General features: G+C 39.1%; 1 protein-coding gene across 2 annotated transcripts; it reads left to right on the top strand.

Annotated features, from left to right (window-relative positions):
- The first annotated feature begins 1,657 nt into the window (after positions 1-1,657).
- On the top strand, positions 1,658-21,112 carry C7H5orf46 (chromosome 7 C5orf46 homolog). Of its 2 annotated transcripts, none has more exons than XM_046668180.1 (4): positions 1,658-1,777; positions 11,224-11,359; positions 16,057-16,114; positions 20,824-21,112. In XM_046668180.1, the coding sequence occupies exons 1-3, from the start codon at positions 1,708-1,710 to the stop codon at positions 16,103-16,105; spliced, it is 255 nt and encodes an 84-aa protein (XP_046524136.1). In that variant the 5' UTR covers positions 1,658-1,707; the 3' UTR covers positions 16,106-16,114; positions 20,824-21,112. The 2 variants fall into 2 exon arrangements, with proteins under 2 accessions (XP_046524136.1, XP_046524135.1); XM_046668179.1 differs by lacking the exon at positions 20,824-21,112 and adding an exon at positions 19,311-19,529.
- The last annotated feature ends 148 nt before the right edge of the window (positions 21,113-21,260 follow it).

Here is a 21,260-nt window from a genome sequence, read left to right on the forward strand (position 1 = left end):
CAGTATCCAGAGCCTTGGCCTGCCTAGACAGTGTTCTTGTGGTGAATTAGAAAAATATGCTGTCTTCTGGGCTGTTTAAGCCCTAAGGGCTCAAAGCTTGTGCAAAGTAAAAGGTATTGCTAGCCTTTTCCAGGCAACCACAGCCGCATGTCAGGGCCCTGGCATTACTAACAGAGTACACTTGAATTATTTCCCCCACTAGCTCCTTGGATAAGAACACTGCTCAATTCTAAGTAGTGATCCTGATGAACTAAATCCAACTGGTTGAAAGCTTCCTACTGTGGACCACTATCTCTAGATCACAGCCCTTTGCCTAGAAGAAATAGGAGCAGCATCTTCTTGAGAAGATACATTGAAGAGGCCTGAGAGGGTCCAAGCAGAGCTGCCTGATGATTTCCAACTGCGGTTTGGTGCCTTGTAAAGAGTATTAAACTGGGAGTAAGAGGACCATACCCTTGTCTTGGCTCCTTGACGTTAGACAAGGCTCCTGTTTCCATACCTCAGTCAATTTCAACATTTATTAAAAGGGCCCTCTGACACCACAGTGCACAAGTTTTGTTCAATCTTAAGTTTAGGAACCCCCAAATCCTCATCCCTATTAACAGAAATTATAGCATTTCTCAGGACAACCAGTATCATCTAGACTTGAACTAGATTTTATCCCCTTGAGTGTCTGTACCTAAAAGGAAGGGTATTTTATACCTGAGATACTTAGCAGTATCTCAAACCCAGTATTTCTTTTCACTGAGTGCAATAATTTAATTATTTTTGCTTTCCTCTATTTAATGTTGCTATATGCCTTAAGTAACATGTAGTCAACATTGAAAAAGATAGCCTTGCCTTCCAGAAGCCTACAGCCTATTGGTGGAGACATTGACACAGGCACCTATCAGGCACAGGAGAGGAACACCTAGCTCTGCCTGGAAGAACCAGAACAAGCTTCCCAAGGAAGTGAAGTTAAAGCTGAGACCAATGTCAAGCTCAATATTAGGCTCCATGAAGATTCAGAAGTGAACAAAACACTCTGCCCTTAAGAGATCCATAGGCTAAAGAAGAAGAGAGCTATTAAAGTCCTCAAACAATAGTCAAGGGTTCTATACAACAGATGACAGAGCATCTCTCTGGAGTAAGATGGAATGGTCACCATGAAGGTTTCACAGAGAAGGGAACATTGGAACCTGAGCCTGAGGAATAGGTAGGAATGCTCCACCAGGCATGATGGGGGGAGATATCCCAGGAAAAACAAAAAGCATGAACAAAGGCATGGGAGTGTGAATGGGCATGCCCTGTGGGGACAAGTAATTAGCTCAGAGCATGGGAAAAGAAGCAGAATGCACAAGGAGAGAGTACCCACACCAGGCCAATCTGATTAGCTGCTTACTCCTTGGCACTGAGTAGTAATTCTGCCTTTTACCCATCTAATTGTCAATGATGGCATTGGAACTACCTCCAAAAAAGTTATTCCAGTGCCACTTATAAACACACATTAGAAAAACCAAGAGGATTTCTTTCCCCTGTGTGAAAAACTTTTGGTTTGAAGGATAGGCAGGGCTCATTAGTAGAGATCCAAGAGCAAGCTGTGCAGACATCTTGTGCAACAACCTAAATTCCATAGCAGATGATGTCACCTGTAAGTGACTTATAAATGAAGCAAGGCTTTGGTTGCATCTAAACAATTTATCTGCACTGATACCCTGTGCTACAAGAATGGCTGCCTCAGCGCTTCGGCTGACCATTGTCCTGGGACTGCTTGTCCTAATCTCGACTTGCCATGCAGGTAAGTGTTCCTGATCACAGCCCCTGCATGGTGCGGTAGTTAGCCGTGACTGGAGGAGGTTGGTGGCACAGATCCAGAACATAAACGGGAGCGAGGAGGAAGGGCCTTTGGGCACTGTAGAAAGAGCACGGGACTGGAAGATGAGAGGCAAATCTTCCAGCAAAAGGAAAGCAGAATTTTTATTCAATATGCGTCAGTTACAGCCTCTATCCTCAGTGAATGTATGAACTTTGGAACCATTTTTTCTTATATATTCATGTAATATAGTGTAACTATTATATTACAAACTCCTTGAGAGCCAGGGGGTGTTTATTTTTTGATGATTAGTTCAAAGGTGTAGAGTAAATACTCTGGAATAAGACTCCTAGGCCTGGCTCCATCACTAATCAGAAATGCGACTTCAGACATGTTATTTAACCTCTCCGAGCCTCACATGTAAAAGTGAATATCAATAGTTAACATTTACGTAAAGCTATGAAAACTGAATAAAAGAGACAAAGCAAATTGGAAAAGTATCTGGTCCACAATAAACAGCCAATAAATATTAACTGTTATTATTATCATGTAAGATCTCATTAGATTCTCATAATAATCCTGTTAAGGAAACATGCACAGTTTTATCATTTCCTTTTTTACAGGTTAATAAACTGAGCTTGCAGAGGGAAAGTTACTTGAGCATAGACTCAGGGGCACTGTATTTTTTCAGAAATTTACGATTATATTGACTAAGAAACTCAACAAGGTAGTTAACGTAAATAAAGGCTATCCCATATTATATTTGAAAAGAGAAAATATTCAACTATGGGCTTTTGTAATTTGTTTCTAGTACGTCAAATTTCTTAATTTTTATTATTATTATCTATATGTTCTGTCTTCCCACATTTTCAAATTTCTTAATATTTTAACAGCATGTTTTGATTTTCATATCTCCTAAATCACTAGAGAAGAAAGCTATTGTGAATCATTTTGTGGCTATTATTTATTTTTTAATTGAGATTCATAATAATTTACATCATTGCGAAATTTCAGTTGTACGTTATTTCTTGTCTGTCACCACATAAGTGCTCCCTTCACCCCCTGTGCCCACCCTCCACCCTGCTTCCCCTGGTAACCACTAAACTGTTTTCTTTATCCATATGTTTGTTGATATTCCACATCTGAGTGAAATCATATGGTTTTTGTCTTTCTCAGTCTGGCTTATTTTGCTTAGCATAATACCCTCCGGGTCCATCCATGTTGTTGCAAATGGGATGATTTTGTCTTTTTTATGGCTGAGTAGTATTCCATTGTATATATATATATATATATATATATATATATATATACCACATCTTCTTTATCCAGTCATGGGTCAATGGGCACTTGGATTGTTTCCAAGTCTTGGCTATTGTGAATAGTGCTGGAATGAACATAAAGGTACATATGTTACTCTGGATTGTTGATTTCAAGTTGTTTGGGTAGATATCCAGTAGTGGGATAGCTGGGTCATATGGTATTTCTACTTTTAGTTTTTTGAGGAATCTCCATACTGTTTTCCATAGTGGCTGCACCAGTTTGCATTCCCACCAGCAGTGTAAGAGGCTTCCCTTTTCTCCACATCCTCTCCAACATTTGTTGTTTTTGGTCTTGGTAATTACAGCCATTCTGAGTGGTGTAAGGTGATATCTCACTGTAGTTTTGATTTGCATTTCTCTAAAGATTAGTGATGTTGAGCATCTTTTCATGTGCCTTTTGGCCATCTGTATATCTTCCTTTGAAAAATATCTGTTCTCATCCTTTGCCCATTTTTTGATCAGGTTGTTGTTGTTGTTGTTGTTGAGTTGTGTGAGTTCTTTATATACTTTGGATATCAACCCCTTGTCTGATAAATGATTTGCAAATATTTTATCCCAGTTGGTGGGTTGTCTTTTCATTTTGTTGATGGTTTCCTTTGCTTTGTAGAAGCTTTTTAGTCTGATGTAGTCTCATTTGTTAACTTTTTCTTTTGTTTCCCTTACCTGAGTAGACATGGTATTCAAAAGATGTGGCTAAGACCAACATCAAGGAGTGTACTGCCTATATTTTCTTCTAGGATTTTTATGGTTTCAGTTCTTACATTCAAATCTTTAAACCATTTGAAGTTAATTTTTGTGTATGGGGCACGATAATGGTCTACTTTCATTCTTTTGCACATAGCTGTCCAGTTTTTCCAACACCGTTTATTGAAGAGACTTTCCTTTCCCCATCGTATGTTCTTATCTCCCTTGTCGAAGATTAGCTGTCCATAGATGTGTGGTTTTATTTCTGGGCTTTCAATTCTGATCCATTGATCTGTTTGCCTGTTTTTGTGCCAGTACCATGCTGTTTTAATTACTATAGCTTTGTAGTCTATTTTGAAGTCTGGGATTGTGATACCTCCAGCTTTGATCTTTTTTCTCAGGATTGCTTTGGCTATTCGGGGTCTTTTGTTGTTCCACATAAATTTTCGGATTCTTTGTTCTGTTTCTGTGAGGAAGGTCGTTGGGATTCTGATTGGGATTTCACTGAGTCTGTAGATTGCTTTAGATAATATGGACATTTTGATTATGTTTATTCTTTTGACACATGAACATGGAACATCTTTCCATTTCTTTATGTCTCCCTCAGTTTCTTTCAGTAGTGACTTATAGTTCTCAGTCCACACGTCTTTCATCTCTTTGGTTAAGTTTATTCCTAGGTATTGTATTCTTTTTGTTGCAATGGTCCATAGGATTATATTCTTGATTTCTTTTTCTTCTAGTTCATTGTTAGTGTATAGAAATGCAACTGATTTTTTAAAATTTATTTTGTACCATGCAACTTTGTTGTAGTTGTTGATTATTTCTAGTAGTTTTCTGGTGGATTCTTTAGGGTTTTTTATATATAGAATCATATCATCTGCAAATAGCAAAGGTTTCACTTCTTCCTTTCCAATTTGGATTCCTCTTATTTCTTTTTCTTACCTAATTATTATGGCCAATACCTCCAGTACTATGTTGAATAGGAGTGGCAAGAGTTGGCATCCTCCTCTTGTTCCTGTTCTCGGAGGGATGGCTTTCAGTTTTTCGCCATTGAGTATGATGTCGGCTGTGGGTTTGTCATATATGGCTTTTATTGTGTTGAGGTACTTTCCTTCAATATCCATTTTATCGAGAGTTTTTATAATAAATGGATGCTGGATCTTGTCAAATGCTTTCTCTGCATCCATTGAGATGACCACGTGATTTTTATTCCTTATTTTGTTAATGTGGTGTATCGCATTGATTGACTTGTGCATGTTGAACCATCCCTACGTCCCTGGAATGAATCTCACTTGATCATGGTGTATGATTCTTTTAATATATTGCTGTATTCGGTTTGCCAATATTTTGTTGAGGATTTTTGCATCTAAGTTCATCAGTGATATTGGCCTATAGTTTCCCTTCTTCATGTTGTCCTTGTCTGGTTTTGGTATCAGGGTGATGTTGGCCTCACAGAATGTGTTAGGAAGTGTTCCATCTTCTTCAACTTTTTGGAATAGTTTGAGAAGCATAAGTACCAAATCTTTGAATGTTTGGTAGAATTCTCCAGAGAAGCCATCTAGTCCTGGACTTTTGCTATTTGGGAGGTTTTTGATTACTGTTTCAATCTCTGTACTTGTGATTGGTCTGTTCAGAGTCTCTGTTTCTTCTTGATTCTGTTTTGGGAGGCTGTATGAGTCTAGGAATTCATCCATTTCTTCTAGGTTATCAAATTTGTGGGTATATAGTTTTTCATAGTATTCTCTTCTAATCCTTTGTATTTCTGTGGTATCTGTGTAATTTCTCCCTTTTCATTTCTAATTTTATTTATTTGAGGCTTCTCTCTTTTTTTATTGGTGAGTCTGGCTAAAGGTTTGTCAATTTTGTTTATCTTCTTAAAGAACCAGCTCTTAGCTTCATTGATTCTTTTCACTGCTTTTTTAGTCTCTATTTCATTTATTTCTGCTCTGATTTTTATTATTTCCCTCCTTCTGCTGACTTTGAGCTTTGTCTGTTCTTCTTTTCTAGCTCTGTTAGGTGCATTTTAAGATTACTTATTTGAGATTTTTCTTGCTTGCTCAGGTGGGCCTGTATTGCTATGAATTTCCCTTTTATAACTGCTTCTGCTGCATCCCATAAGAGTTTAGTACATTGTATTTCCTTTTTGTTTGTCTCCAGGGATTTTTTAAATTTCCTTTTTGATTTCTTCAATGATCCAATCGTTGTTCAATAGCATGTTCTTTAGTCTCCACATATTTCTGACTTTCCCAGTTTTGTTCTTGTGGTTGATTTCTAGCTTCATAGCATTGTGGTCAGAAAAGATGGTTGGGATGGTTTCAATCCTCTTGAATTTACTGAGGCTTGCCTTGTTACCCAGCATATGGTCTATCTTTGAGAATGTTCCATGGACTCTTGAGAAGAATGTATATTCTGCTATTTTTGGATGGAATACTATATATATGTCTATTAAGTCCATCTGGTCAAGTGTTTCATTTAAATCTACTATTTCCTTGTTGACTTTTTGTCTGGATAATCTGTCCACTGAAGTAAGTGGGCTGTTGAATATATTTCAGATTCTGTGTAGATTACATCATGTTCACCACCTGAAAACTAATTATAGTCCATCCCCTCACATGTGAGCTTAATCACCTCTTTTGGAATCACCCCTTCCCCTATGGTAACCACCAATCCAATCTCCAATGCTATGTGTTTGTTTGTCATTGTTTTTATCTTCTACTTATGAGTGAGATCATATGGTATTTGACTTTCTCCCTCTGACTTATTTCACTCAGCATAATACCCTCGAGGTCCATCCATGTTGTCACAAATGACCAGATTTCATCATTTCTTATGGCTGAGTAGTAGTCCATCATGTATAAATACCACATCTTCTTTAGCCATTTGTCCCTTGATGGGCACCTAGGTTGTTTCCAAGTCTTGGTCATTGTGTATAATGCTGCAATGAACATAGGGGTGCAAGTATCTTTATGTCTTTGTGTTTTCAAGTTCTTTGGATAAATACCCAGCAGTGGGATAGCTGGATCATATGGTAGATCTGTCCTTAATTTTATGGGGATACTCCATGCTGCTTTCCATAGTGGTTGCACCAGTTTGCACTCCCACCAGCAGTGAACAAGGGTTCCCTTCTCTCCACATCCTCTCCAACATTTGTTGTTTCCTGTCTTGTTAATTATAGCCATTCTGACCGGAGTGAGGTGATACCTCATTGTAGTTTTGATTTGCATTTCCCTGATAGCTAATGATGTTGAGCATCTTTTCATATGCCTGTTGGCCATCCGTATATCTTCTTTTCATATGCCTGTTGGCCAACCGTATATCTTCTTTGGAGAAATCTCTGTAGAATTTCTACATTTTTATCCTCAAGAAGACTAATTCTTTCCTCCATAAGATCAATTCTATTTCCTAATGTTTCTAGATTATTATTTGTTTCACTAATTGTGTTTTTCACATCCAGAATTTCTACTTGATCTTTTTTTTTACAGTTTCAATCTCTTTGGTGAAAAGATTCATCTTATTGCTGAGCTCCTTGCATTATCTTTCCATGTTTTCTTGTAAGTCATTGAGTTTCCTCATGAAAGCTATTTTGCATTCTCTGTCATTTAGGCTGTATATTTCTGTGTTTTCAGTGTTGGTTTTGGGAGAATTGTCATTTTCCTTCTGGTCTGAATTGTTGCTGCAGTTTCTCGTGGTGTTTGATGAACTATCTTTTGTGGGGCATTTGTGGTATTCTTAGGATGCAGATTCCGCCTGTTACCGCTAGGCGGGAGCAGGAGCAGTGTTTCTGGCCCCACCCCATCTGCTGGAAGCTGTGGGGGTATTATGGGTGCTTGCCCCAGCCTGGGGTGCGTTCAGGCACTTGTGTGGACTGTCCTTGTCAGGCAGGGCTTCCTCCCTAGGCTAGGGCCACTCTTTGGTGCCTCGGGGGTGCTCTGAGCTCCCGCTCCCCACCAGAAAGAGATCACCAGTCACTGAAATCTACCACACCTATTCCTGCAGCCGCCCTGCACACGTTCCCTCTTTGGGAGTGCAGCTGCACTGTGAGTGCGTGCCTGGGAAGTGTTTCCCCAACGCAGAAATCTGCTGAGGTCCCTGTTTACGATCCAGTCTGCGGGGACACTGAGCTTGGCTGTCGGGGCTTCCCTGCTGGGACCCGGGTTCTGGCTGCTCCTTGCCGGCCCTAGGGCATGGTGGGCTCCCCCTTCCTGACAGGAATGTAAGCACGTGTGGGTTCAAAACTGCATTGCCTATTCCCGGAGCCGCCCGGACAAGTTCCCTCTTTGGGAGTGCAGCTGCACTGTGAGTGTTTGCGCGCACCTGGGAGGTGTTTGCCCCAGCGCGGAAATCTGCTGAGGTCCCTGTTTACGATCCGCAGTCCGTGGGCCGCTGAGCTTGGCTGACTGGGCTTCCTTGCTGAGACCCGGCCTACGGCTGCTCCTTTATGGCACAGGGGCGCGGTGGGCTCCCTTTCTCCACGGGAGAGCGACCATGAACGCCGGCAAAGGGTTACCGCCGCCTCCTCTTATGGTCGCACCACTGAGTATTCCCACTTTCGCGGCGTTTGCACCAGATTGGAAAGTGTGTGCGTGCACAGGGCTACCGGGGGAGAGCAGGGTGTGCTCACCTATCTCCACCACTTTTAGGTGGGGGTGGGGGTGGCGCGGGGGGCCAGTCCATCCACCCTCAGTTGTATAGTTGTGTGTGTTTCGCAAGTGTCCTCTTGTGCTGTGTGGGCTTCCTCCGTTGGTCAGTGAGTGTCCATTTAGTTGTAGTTCAAAAGGGGGAAAGACGAAGGAAATAACTCACGCTGCCATGTTGCCGATGTCACCTCCATTGCTGTTATTAATAAAAGTAGTAATAATACAGCAAGCATTTGTTGTGGACTTACCTTGAGCCTGGTGCTGCCATAAGTGGTATATATCTGATATAGAATGTGTATATATATGTATGTGCATATATATATATACACATACATATATATGATATATATGAAAGATATACAAAATACCTTTCAATCCTGACACTAACACAACAAGGAAACTGAGAGAGAGGTTAAGTATTATGTGCAAGGTTACTAATTTGTGGCTAATTCTTTGTTGAAGACAGGAATCAAACTCAGGTGTGTAGGACACCAAAACATATGATCCACCAAACTCTAATACCTCTCAATATATGGCCTTAGAGTCCGAGGGCTGGGCAAAGGATCCGATTTTTACAGACGCCACTCCAGGACTCCTTGCTTATTGAAAAGCTAGTATTTAGCGTCATATTAAAATTTTAAAAATCAATAAAATCAAATTGTTGTGCAAGTAGGCATATAGGAACACAGATAAAGGGAACTCACTTTTCATGCAAGGAATTGCTGCTTTGCACCGCGTAAATGTCTTCAGGGAACAATTTCTTGAAGGTAGTATTATATCATGTAAATAACATGCTCTGTGGAGTTGAAAAAATTTAGGTTCAAACCCTAGCTCAGCCACTTTCTAGATGTGTGATTTTAGGTGAGTCGTTTAATTTCTCTGAGCATCTGTTTTCTCTCCTATAAGACTGTAATACCATTACAGATCTGAATGAGGACTAAGGCACGTGATGAGAGCGCCAGCTTAGTACCTGCACAGTTGGCATACCACAGATCTGTAGTATCTTTCCTTCCTCTTCCCGTGTTGAACACAGAGTGATTCTTCTGGGCTCTGTGGTTGCCCTGCACTTTACGTGAGGATCGTGTCCATTTTCACCTTAATTCAGCCCGTGCTATGTACATAAGAATGGGCTCAAAAAACACTTGTTGAATGAAAGAATCAAGAACTGAATGAACGAATATTTGGTGATTAGTATATTGATTTTGGTTATTGGTCCTAGATTGGTGCTTCTATTAAATCTTCTGTTGTGACATAGCAAACAATAAATATTTTGAAATTTGAACATTGAAAGCCATACTTTTTTACTAAAAGTTTCTATTTTACAATATACTATAGATGCAAGGTTCTAATGTAACTTGACAGTCTCCACACAAAAATCTAGTTACATCTCCTTCATTCAGAGTCATGGGGTGTGTTGTCTACAAGTTGGGACTTCTTAAGTCAAAACTTATGGTGAGGATGGCAGACACAATACAGGATACTCAGTTAAACTTGAACTTCAGGTAGACAATGACTAATTTTTTAGTTTAAGTATGTCTTAAATACTGCATGGGTCATTCTTATACTAAAAATGTATTTTTTGTTTATCTGAAATTCAACTTTGACTGGGTATTCTGTATTTTTATTTACCAAATTTGGCAATACTACTTGTGAGGCTATAATAAAAGGAAAGATAAAGGTCCTACTTCATCCTGGCAGCAAGATCCAGAGTGAAGGCCATTTGTAGCTGCTCACTGCCACTCTTCCATTCCTTTTAATTTCCTGAACCCTTTAGACCACTAATCAAAGTCTCCCTCTGCCCCCCACCTCCGGGACATTGCATATCAGCAACCTTACTCTCTGGATCCTTGACCCACGTTCCAAAGGGCGCTTGATCAAGAGTCAAACGTAAGACTCCTGCAGTTACAGTCCTATCTTCTTCTCTTGTTATTGTGAGATCTTCTGCAAGTCACTTAATCTTTTCAGTTTCTTAGTCCAATGATCTGAAAACCACACCCCATACGATTGGCCAAGGATAAAATTACAGTATTTATAAAATTATTTACAGAACTATCAGATAGAATTTCTCCTTGTCATCATTATTATTACACTACTTTCAAACTTAGAACACACTTGCACTTAGATGACAACTTTTCTGTCAATGACTATGCAGTTCATCACAGAGCCCTTAAGAATCCAGGGTTTAATACCAGACATAGGATTTAATTCTGTTTCTGTCACTTACTAACTCTGTGATTTTGAACTAGCTCCTAAACCTCTCTCAAATTCTTTTTCTTTACCTTTAAGTTGGATAATAATTTTGCCTGCTGCATAGGGTTGCTGTGAGAATAAAATGAGACAATGCATGAGATTGCCTGTCTTAGGTATATGCCCATCAAATGTTACCCATTATTATTTCATCCTCATTATTATCATTACCACCGGCCCAGGGATTGCATGGAGAAAGAGACATAACATCAGGCATTCTGTGTTTCAATCCCGGCACTGGCATTTACTAGCTGCTTAACTCTGGGCGAGTTACTTGAACTCCATGAGCTTCGGTCTTCTCATCTGGAAAGGGGAACCATGCCTATCAAAGTCTCAATCTGTTCGTTTGTTTTTAGGAATAAATGAAATAATGCATGTGAAGACTTTAACCAGGCAGGCATTAAATGTTTATTAAATGCAACTATATGAGGCTCCATAATGAGTGAGTGGCAGTATAAAGGACTCTAAGGGCTTCCTACAAAGAAAAGAGACTTCCCTTTCTTATTGCTGAGAATCACTTCTGAGATTCTGTTGTATTTTTCAGACAACAAACCAAATGACAAGCCAGATGACTCAAGCAAATCTTCAGAACCAGAGTTCCCAAAATTCCTAAACCTCTTGGGCACGGAGATCATTGAGAATGCAGTGGAGTTCATCCTCCGCTCCATGACCAGAAGCACGTAAGCACTGGGACAAACCTTGCTTTTGTCCAGTTCCCTGTTGGTAATGACCACATCTCATTAAAATGAACAAGAAATAAAATTGTAGTGCATGCCAATGTATTACTTTTTTGAAAAGTTTTGCTCTATCTTAACATACATCTGCATCTGAATGAATTTCCCTGACCTCTTGGGGTGAGCACATTTCCATCAAGTGGTTTCATAAAATACTTTTATCTCAAGACCAAGCAGGGAGGAGGAAGAACACCAGACCAGGGGACTGAAAGCCAGGTTCTGGTCTTGACACAGGTGCTACTCTACTGGGTGATGTTGGGCAAACCCTCTCTTCTCTGAGCATCTCAGTTTGCTCCTCTATAAAGTTAAAGGAATAAAGGACCCACCAAGTACAGACACTGTAATTCTTTGGTGAAGGTAGGGGGTAGTGATGTGTTCATTGGTGATAGATGTGATAAACTCTGCCTTTATTTTCTAGTTTGAGTAACTCAAGAGGATTAGCAGAGGCCGTAGCTAATCTCTCCTCAAAGACAATCTGGGAACCTCTCGAGGAGTGTTTGTTCTGATCATGAGGGATTGCCATGGTGGCAGATCACACATAGCCCAGAATTTTCTCAATGTTCTCAACATGCTTCCAAGCCCCTGTGCCCAACTCCTAATACATCTTACTCCAGTCTACATAGCTCTGATTTTTACTTCTACTTCAACCTATTCTTCATTCTCCTCACATTACTCTCCCCGATTTCAGCTCTCCAGGATCCAATTGGTTCTTCTGAACTTCCAGGTACTTTCAATCCCCACCTCTCTGGGCCTCTGCTCTCTAATTCTCTCCTGCATAGAGAGAGCAAGTTTTTGGTCTATTATCCACCTGCTTCAGAATCTGCTAGAGAACTTATACAAAACGCATGTTTCTTCGCCTCCTCTTGCACCTTCCTGAGAAAAGGCTAAATACATGCCTCTTAATAAGCTTTCAGGTGATTCTGATATACAATAAATTTTGAAAGCCATTCATTAGATGCTCTGGGATACACCGCTGGGCCTTAAAGGGCCACACAGCCTTTAAATTTATATTCATGTTTTGTGTAAATGTGAATCTTTACGTTTTTCTATGGAAAGTGCTTCTGACTTTTATTAGATTCTCAAAGGGGTCTATGACTAAGAACAGATTAAGAACTACTTTATATAAAAGCAATTAAGGGCCATCTTATAATCTCTGATCTGCTTAAATCAATATGTTATGTCGACGGACAGGATTCTGCATACAATCCTCATGCACAAATTGTTGAAATGCACAGGTGTTGATTTTTGTATTGTTATGTTATTTTTACTATCGTGACTGCTTATGCAACTGTTGCTTTCCCATGGTTGTTAATGTAAACAAGGAAGAAACTGACAAGCAAACAGTAACACCCATTATGTACAAAGTACATATTAGACCCCAATTGAATTCATTTTGTTATAAATCACAACAACGGCAATGCAAGGGGTTGAGACAATAATAGTTCTTTTTATTCCTTCCCTGGGGAATTATCCAACTATGAAATAGCACTTTTTTTCTCAGTTAACCCTAAAAGTTGACCATCTGTAGTACTAAAGTATTGCTGTCAGCTCTGGGTTCAGAAATGGGAACTCATCTTCTACCATTTTCTCTTTCCCTCATTATATTCTGAATAAATGATGTTCTTTCTGTTCCTGGAACTTACAACCAACTCAGGCTCTCTGCCCTTGTTTTCATTTCTGCTTAAAATGTTCTTTCCTTTTCTCAAGGCTAGTGCCTTGTCCTGCAGCTCATCTAAAAGTCACTTCCTCAGAAAACGATTCTATAGCCATTCATTAATAAAGTCTCCTTTCATTCCCTGGTTATTCTCCACCACTTTACTTTGTGGTAGTGTCATTATAACATATATCATCATCTCAAATGATTTATGTACTTTGCATTATGTAGCTACAGTCATGCGTCACTTAATCACGGAGATATGTTCTGAGAAATGCATCGTTAAGCAATTTCATCGTTGTGTGAACATCATAGAGCATACTTACACAAACTTAGATGGCATAACCTACTACACGCCTAGGCTATATGATATTAATCTTGTGGGACCACTGTCATATATGCAGTCTGCCACTGACAGAAATGTCATTATGCAGCGCATTACTGTATATGAAAGTAGGGACCGGATATATCTAGCTCATTACTACAACACAGTATCTTGTAAGTCATATCAAGCACTCAGTAATAATTGTTGAATTAATTAGTTAAGGAAAGATATCTTAGAGATCAGATCTAAAGCCCATCGACCCCAGTTTGACTGAGGGATCTTTGTTGAAAGACACAGAAGTCCTTGCTCAAGGAAACAAATCTAGCTGTCTTCCCTCTGTCTACAGAAAGATCATAAATATAATGGAGAATGGAAAATGGAGGAGATGATCAAGAAGTACTCCTAAGCACTTAGTATGTGCAAAGTAGGAGCAGGAACTGTGAAGGAAAAATCTAGACTGTAAATCCCTTCTCAAAGAATTTGCAGTCCTTATGGCAAGACGACATGAGCCATTGCAAAGATAACTAAAGTGCTAAATGAGATAAATATCAGACAAACATCACAGGTAATTTCTAGAGAAAGGCGCTGTCACTGGACCCAGGATGCTTAGGAGAGTGTTTACGGCAAACGTGAGATTCAATTTGGTCCTTAAAGGGCTCAATGAGACTTGATTAGAAAGAGAGAATGATAGGAATGGTGGAACTTCATAAAGATGGAAATTTTGCTTTATTTTCTCTAATATATCTGATGACTAATTACTGTGTCAGGTATATAATAAATGCTAGATGTGTGCTTTCAGGTCGATGAATAGACCCGCTCACTCCAATTGCCTTCTGGATTCCCTTGGAGCAATGTGAACTACATTACGGTCACCAGTGCTCTAAAAAATTCCTCTGAACCTTTTGATAAGTCTCCAATTCTCATGAATTTCCCCCCAGCCCTGGGTTTCTGTGACACAACATTTTCCTGGTTCTCTCCCTCCCTCTAGCCATTCTTTCTCATTCTTTTGACTTCACTTTTCTTCGTGCATCTGCCCCTTAAACATCATTGCTCCTCAAGTCTCCAAATGTATCCTGCCTAGTTTTTCACATCACAGCTTCCACATTGGGAATATTACTTATAATCTAATGAGTTCCAGATCCAGATATCTTTTGCACTCTTTTTCCTGAGCTACAGACTGAAATGACTAATTTTCTGCTACAAGACCTCACCTAGGTTTTCCATCAATACCTCAAATTGAACTCATCTAAACTCAAGCCCATCATCTCATTTATAAACCTGCTCCTCTCCCATCTTCCTTATCTCAGGAAGTCACATCCCCATCCACCCAGAATCCAGAAATCTCAAGGTCTTCTTAGATCATTCCTGCTCGTCACCACCTTCATCCAATTGCTGAATATTTTTTCATTATATTTGTTCTTTGAATTTTTTTCCTATACTATTACTATTTTTCCATCCACTGACTTGTTGGTCTAGTTGAGTCCTTCATCGTCTCTTTCCTGAGCTCTTTTTATTGGATTTATAATTACTTTCACTGTTTCTGTCTCTTCTCACTCCAATCCATCCTCTACCTACTACCCGAGTTATATAACAAAGACACAAGTTTGGTTCTATCACTGCCATGCTTGAAACCCTTTCAGGCATTTCCTTTGCATACGAAATCAGAGTAAGTGCATTCAGCTAATGTTAAAGGTTCTTGCCTGATGCCAATATATCTTTCAGTCACACCTCTTACTCATGAAGCCAGACACCTGACGCCCCAATGACAAATGATTTCTGCTTCACAGCAGGTCCTGTTTGTATAAACCCCCAACATCTTTGTACATGCCTTTCTCTCTGCCAGTAATGCATGACTCCCAAACCCAACTCTTCTCTGTTCATCTGGCAAGTCCAATCATTTTCTAAAGTCCAATCAAAGACGAACCCTGTGAAGACATCATCACAGATCCCTACAATTAGGAAATTCAGGTATTCATACTCTGAGATTTCATAATGCTTTGTAGGAACCTTCATTACAGCCTTTTTCCCCTCGTTGTTTTAAATTACTCCTATCGGAATGCATCTGCTTTCTCCGCTAGACTATAATCTCCTCACAGATTGAATTTTAGTCGTCTTTTACCTTCTCAGAGGCTACTCCATGTCCAATCCTTGAACAGCAGAGTATCATGCTTCTGGCATCATTCATGATTCTGGAGACCTAAGTTTTTGGACTGTGCTTTGCATGTTACCAACCATGTGACCTGCACAGTTTGTTTAATCTCTCTGAGCTTCAGAGGCTTTTTCATATGTAAAAAAACATAAAAATTAATTCATTTAGACATTCAACAAATATTAATTAATTCATACTCTATGCCAGGCACTGTTCTCAGTGCTGGGGATATATTACCGAACAAATACAATCAAATATCTGTCTTTGTAGAGTTTATATATGAATAGACACTTAACTAATGGATTTGTTGGCAGATTCAAAGAGATAATTATGCATAAATGTCTTTTCAACTATGAACTATTGTGGAAAACTTACGTTTTACTTTTTTATAACATAGGAAAATATGGAGAAGAAAAGTGTGGCTCAACACTATAAGACACCTTAATGATCATTCTAACATTCCTGTTCAGTCTAAATCATAATTCATTTTTTTCTCTTTGTTTTTTCTTTTCAAGAGGATTTACGGAATTTGATGATAAACGAGGAGAACATTCATCAAAGTGACCTCCCAAGGTGATTTTTAACTTATAATTTACAGCTAAAATAATAGTATATTGGAAAAGAAAAAAGGATCCGTCTGATTTTATTTAATGAATTTGGGCACCCATGCCTACCTATAAGCAGAAAAGGTATATTTTTTGTTTTCGCCTTGCTCTTCTTGGAGCTTTTAAAATTAATTTTAAATAGGTATATTTTTATCATCTTAAAGTCACTGACAATAAGATTCTCTTAAGAGAGGAGGCACAATTGTGGGGTGAAACAAGCAAGCACTAGAAGTTAGGAGGCCTGGTCCTGTCACAACCCTGCTGGGAACTTGCTTTGTGTGAGTCCGGCCTATGAAACGAAGGGATCATAGACACTCAAATCTAAGGGCCCATGTAAACGTGCAATTAGTTACTGGTGAGAAGAGTGAGATTTGCTGAATCTAATTCCAGCAGAAAGGACTAGCGTTCTCTCTAACTCCATACAGTCAGATTTATGTGCAAACAATATGATTTGAGTGCTGAGATATACCTGCTGTTTCCTTACTCTCAAGTCTCTTCTGAGAATAGATATTGAAATACAGAAACAGAAATGGTAGCGCTGGCAAAATAATTACATCAGTAGCAAGCATGAACTTAGTACTTACTGTTTTAGGCATTAAGCTAAGTGCTACATACCTAGTTCCTAATTTAATTCTAACATTTCCCCATGAAAAATCGGTATCATTCCTCTTCTTAAATTGTTTAAGTAAGGTAACCAAGGCTTAGGGAGATTCATTAACATGGCCAAGTTAATAAGGGAGGAGGGCAGGATTTGAACTCAAGCAGCCTGAGGCCAGAGTCTGTGCTCTATCCCTAAGTGAAGGTGCTACTGGAGGACAGAGGAGCAAAGCACAGGAGGAGGCAGTAGGAGACAGTGATAAAGCTATTGATCTTAGACCTGCCTGGAGGTGCCCACAGAAATAAAACACGATCCCTTTGGTTAACCGAGTTACCTCATACTCCAGGAAGCACAGCATCTCCCAATTTCTCTTTCGTATCTGGTCTAGGAATGCTCCTTTTCTCTATGATTTTCATTTTATAACTTGAGCGTGACTAGTGTAAGCTCAGAAAGTTACTGTCATACCCTAGAACTTAGCCCACCTTCTTTCATAAATTTCTAAGGGAGTAAATCAGGCTTGGGTGTTGGAATCAAGACATGCCTAACCCAGGCACTCCTGACTTTCACCCTAAAGCCAGCTAAGCTTCTAAAAGCATTCACTTACGTTTGCATTTTTTTCCATTTCCATCTTCTCAGGGAACAGCTTATCTCTTGTTGCAGGTGTCCTAACCCTTTGCTTTCATTCAGGCTGTTGGTACACACCTCTACCCATTCGTACTCATGCTCTGAATCCTGGGAGTATCATCCTAGAGGTTCAATGTATGAGACAGTCCAACAGATAAGGCAACATGAAGAAGTAGAAAGAGCAAACGTCATAGAGAAGATTAAATTCAACTTCAAACTTGGCCACCTATTGGTTATGTGACCATGGGGAAGTCACTTGGCCTCCTTGAGTCTCACTTTACTCCTTGTTAATAATATTTAAAATGTTTGGAATTAATTGTTCCAGATCTTAATGCCGGGATGTTTTTTAATTGCATATAAAAAAATCTTTGAGTACATTCGTGAACCAATTGTAGATGCCCTAAGGGGCAAGAAGGAATGGCACAATCTAGGCATATAAAAAATTTAGAGAAAAGGAAGCCTTTAAATCAAAGATTAAATTTTGGATGGTTTGATCAGGAGTATCTCTTTAAATCCCAGTGACTCTGTATTTAATAAGTAGCTTTAAAAGTTGCATTAGTTTGATAATTGCCTCCTCTAATCAAAAGTCATCATTTTAGAATTAAGTGATTCACAGCAATGCCTATTTCTTCAATGTAGAAAATTTGGCCAAAGTTCAAGGTACTGTATTTCCTAAATTAAGATAGATAGATAGATAGATAGATAGATAGATAGATATCCCATCTTTCTCCTACAACATTTGCCCCTTTCTTATATAGTCCTTCAATGCTTATTTAATCCATGCCTACTATGTGTCATGTTCTGCCAGTGCTACCAAGATAAATAACATGGTCCAGCCATTGAGAAGTTTATAGTCTAGGCTATCACTTAATGCAGTGCACCCCAGGACTGTGGAAGGAAACAATAAAGTTATGTGAAAAGGGCCTTGGAGAAAGACAATAAGTGGGGACACCTGGAGGAAGGAGTGGTCATTAGGAGGGCTTTACAAAAAAGGTGAACTTCTGCATGCAGTTTCAGATGATGAGCAGAGAGGGGCAAGGTCTCAAAACCAAATCATCCCATAATTGGACACCTAATCAATCTGAGACCTTCCCAACCTCAGCTCAATGACATTGGCATGATTTCCTCAAGTTAATAGACTTACAGCCTTAACTCCTACTGTCCTGTGTCTCTTGAAATCATGGGGATACAAGTCCCTCTGAGTCTTAAGTCATATGACATCCTAAAGTATAAATTTCCTTTCTTGTGTTAAAAAAATAATCTGATGAATCTCACAGGACTTTTAAGATTATCAAAGAAGTAAAAGATGGGAAAGAGCTTTATGAATTCTTAATTTCTATACGTATTTTTTGAATTAAGAAAAAATATACTATGGACATACTACATCACATATTTTAGACTTGCTGAGTCAGACCTTCCTAGGAAGGAATTTAGGAATAAATAAATTTAATAGGAAATCCTCATGTAGGCAATGAACAAAACTGCAGCTGGACACGACATCACTCAATATCTACTCCATGAAGTCTTATGGGAAAACTTTCTTTTAGAATTTAGAGTAAGAAAAAGTGTGTCTTCCCCAGAGACTGCTCCCTCTTTTCTGGTTATAAAACTTACGTGATTTGGTCTATTTTATTTTCTTTCCTGTCTATCCGAAAACTCAAAGTGAAATGGATGACTCTATTTATCCCTATGTTTAACCTATGTGCATTCTCCCATCATCCTTGTTGCTGATTCTTGCCTTATATATCTTGTATTTTCACTTTTGTTGTTGTCATTTCCTCAAACATGTATTATAGTTGATTTTATTATAAATCATCTCACATTTTAAAGTGCAGGGTCATAAAAGTGTTAAAGAATAGATTAAAACTCTCTCTATTTTTCTTAAGTCTTAAGCCTGCTCTAGCTGGTAATTGTTTCCCTCTCTCTGGCTTGTGTTTCTAAGGACACACCTACATGGCTCCAGAATAATGCAAGGGCAGCCAAATCTTGCTTTTCCAGTTCTTCTGCTTCACAAATCCTCCAGCACAGAGGCCTCAAAGCAACTCTCAGCAAGTTCTCAGGATTCAGGCCCTGGCTTCAATCAAACACAACTTCTTTTGAATACCCTGACTGCATTTCTTCTTCCAGAAGTCAGAATAAAAGTGTCCTTTTTGGCGTCACATATCCTAGTTTATTGAGAAGATTTGTGTTGGTGGTAGCGGTTTTTCCTAAGCATGTTTAAAGTATTTAATAATGAAAAAATATATAAAATATATAAAAATTGTTATTAACCAGAATAATCAAGGAATGGCTCAAAATAAGGAAACCAAAGCCTAGATAAAGTAACAAGTCCTAAATCACAGAATCAGTAAAAGACAGGAAGGGAATTTGAAAGAACAAGCTCTTAAGCCCTAAAAATGTAGAAAGTTTCAGAGTTGAAATTTATTCATCCTTTTTGGATAGTCTTTCAAAAATATATGAGCCCACTCTCATGGGCTAGTAAACTAAAAACTGACCATTTTTTAAATTAACAAGGTTATTGCTGTTCTACAGAATCTTTATTCTTCTCCTAGAACAGCAGTGTGTCAGGGATGGAAGGGTCTTTGAAGAGTCTAGTGCAGCCTTTCATGTGTTCATTCTACCACCTCATTACATAGAATTGGGACCTCGGTGGCCATTGCTGTGGTCCATGCCTACTTAGTCATGGAGGATTGAACCATTGCAAAACCTGACCCAACTGAGACAGAAAGATCCTCCCAGAATTATCTAATGTGAACAGTAAGGCAAGACTGAACTCAAAGAACCCCATGCAATTATGGCAGAGCTCTAGTCTAAAATAAAAGATCTATGTGCTTCTGCTACTGAGTTCTCTAGAACTCTCCTGGGTCCTTTCCTTCTAAAGCGCTCGACTCTGAAGGCAACTCCAGTGTATTTTTAATAAATACTTTGTTTGTCTGTCTTCCTATTTTTGCTTAGCCAGAATAAGTCTGCATGCAACACAAAGAACCTGTGATAATATAGGTGGCTAAACAAAGAGTGAACACCTACTAAACACTGAAAAATTCATATTACTTTCCACAGTAATATCAGACAACCCACCTTCTGTATTTTCCAGAGCCTGTGCCAATTTCTCTTTTTTCCAGATTCATTGAGATAAAATTGACATATAAAATTGTGTAAGTTTAAGGTGTACAATGTGATGATTTGATATCTATGTATATTGTGAAATGATTACCATGTAAGATTAGCTAACACATCCATCACCTCACATAGTTGCCATTATTCTGTACTGAGAACTTTTAAGATCTACTCTCTTAGTAACTTTTAGGTGTACAATACAGTATTATTAATTATAGTCACCACTGTACATTAGATCCCCAGGACTTATTGGTTCGTTGTTGTTGTTGTGAGGAAGATTGTCACTGAGCTAACATCTGTGCCAATCTTCATCTATTTTATGTGGGATGCTGCCACAGTGTGGCTTGATGAACCATGCTAGATCTGCAACACGGATCCGAACCTGTGAACCCCGGGCAGCCACTGAAGCGGAGCACGCACACTTAACCACTATGTCACCGGGCCAGCCACCCCACCCCCGTCCAGGACTTAATTGATTTTATAACTGGAAGTTTGTAACCTTTGAGCACCTTCACCCTTTTCTCCCACCACTCCCTCTGCCCCTGGCAACCTCCATTCTACTCTCTCTTTCTATAAGTTCCATTTCTTTCAGACTCCACGTATAAATGAGATCGTATAATATTTGTATTTCTCTGTCTAACTTAGATTAATTCATATTGTTACAAATGGCAGGATTTCCTCCTTTTGAAAAGTTGAATAATATTCCATTATATATACATATGTACACCACATCTTCATTATCCATTCATCCATAGATGGACACCTAGGTTATTTC

This window comes from Equus quagga, chromosome 7 (genome assembly GCF_021613505.1).
Source record: "Equus quagga isolate Etosha38 chromosome 7, UCLA_HA_Equagga_1.0, whole genome shotgun sequence".
Classification (NCBI taxonomy): Eukaryota; Metazoa; Chordata; class Mammalia; order Perissodactyla; family Equidae; genus Equus; species Equus quagga.

Coding starts and splice junctions, on each gene's coding strand:
- C7H5orf46 (XM_046668180.1), top strand. CDS start 1,708: ATGGCTGCCTCAGCGCTTCGGCTGACCATTGTCCTGGGACTGCTTGTC. Junction 1,778..11,223: donor AATCTCGACTTGCCATGCAG/GTAAGTGTTCCT, acceptor TGTATTTTTCAG/ACAACAAACCAAATGACAAG. Junction 11,360..16,056: donor CGCTCCATGACCAGAAGCAC/GTAAGCACTGGG, acceptor TTTCTTTTCAAG/AGGATTTACGGAATTTGATG.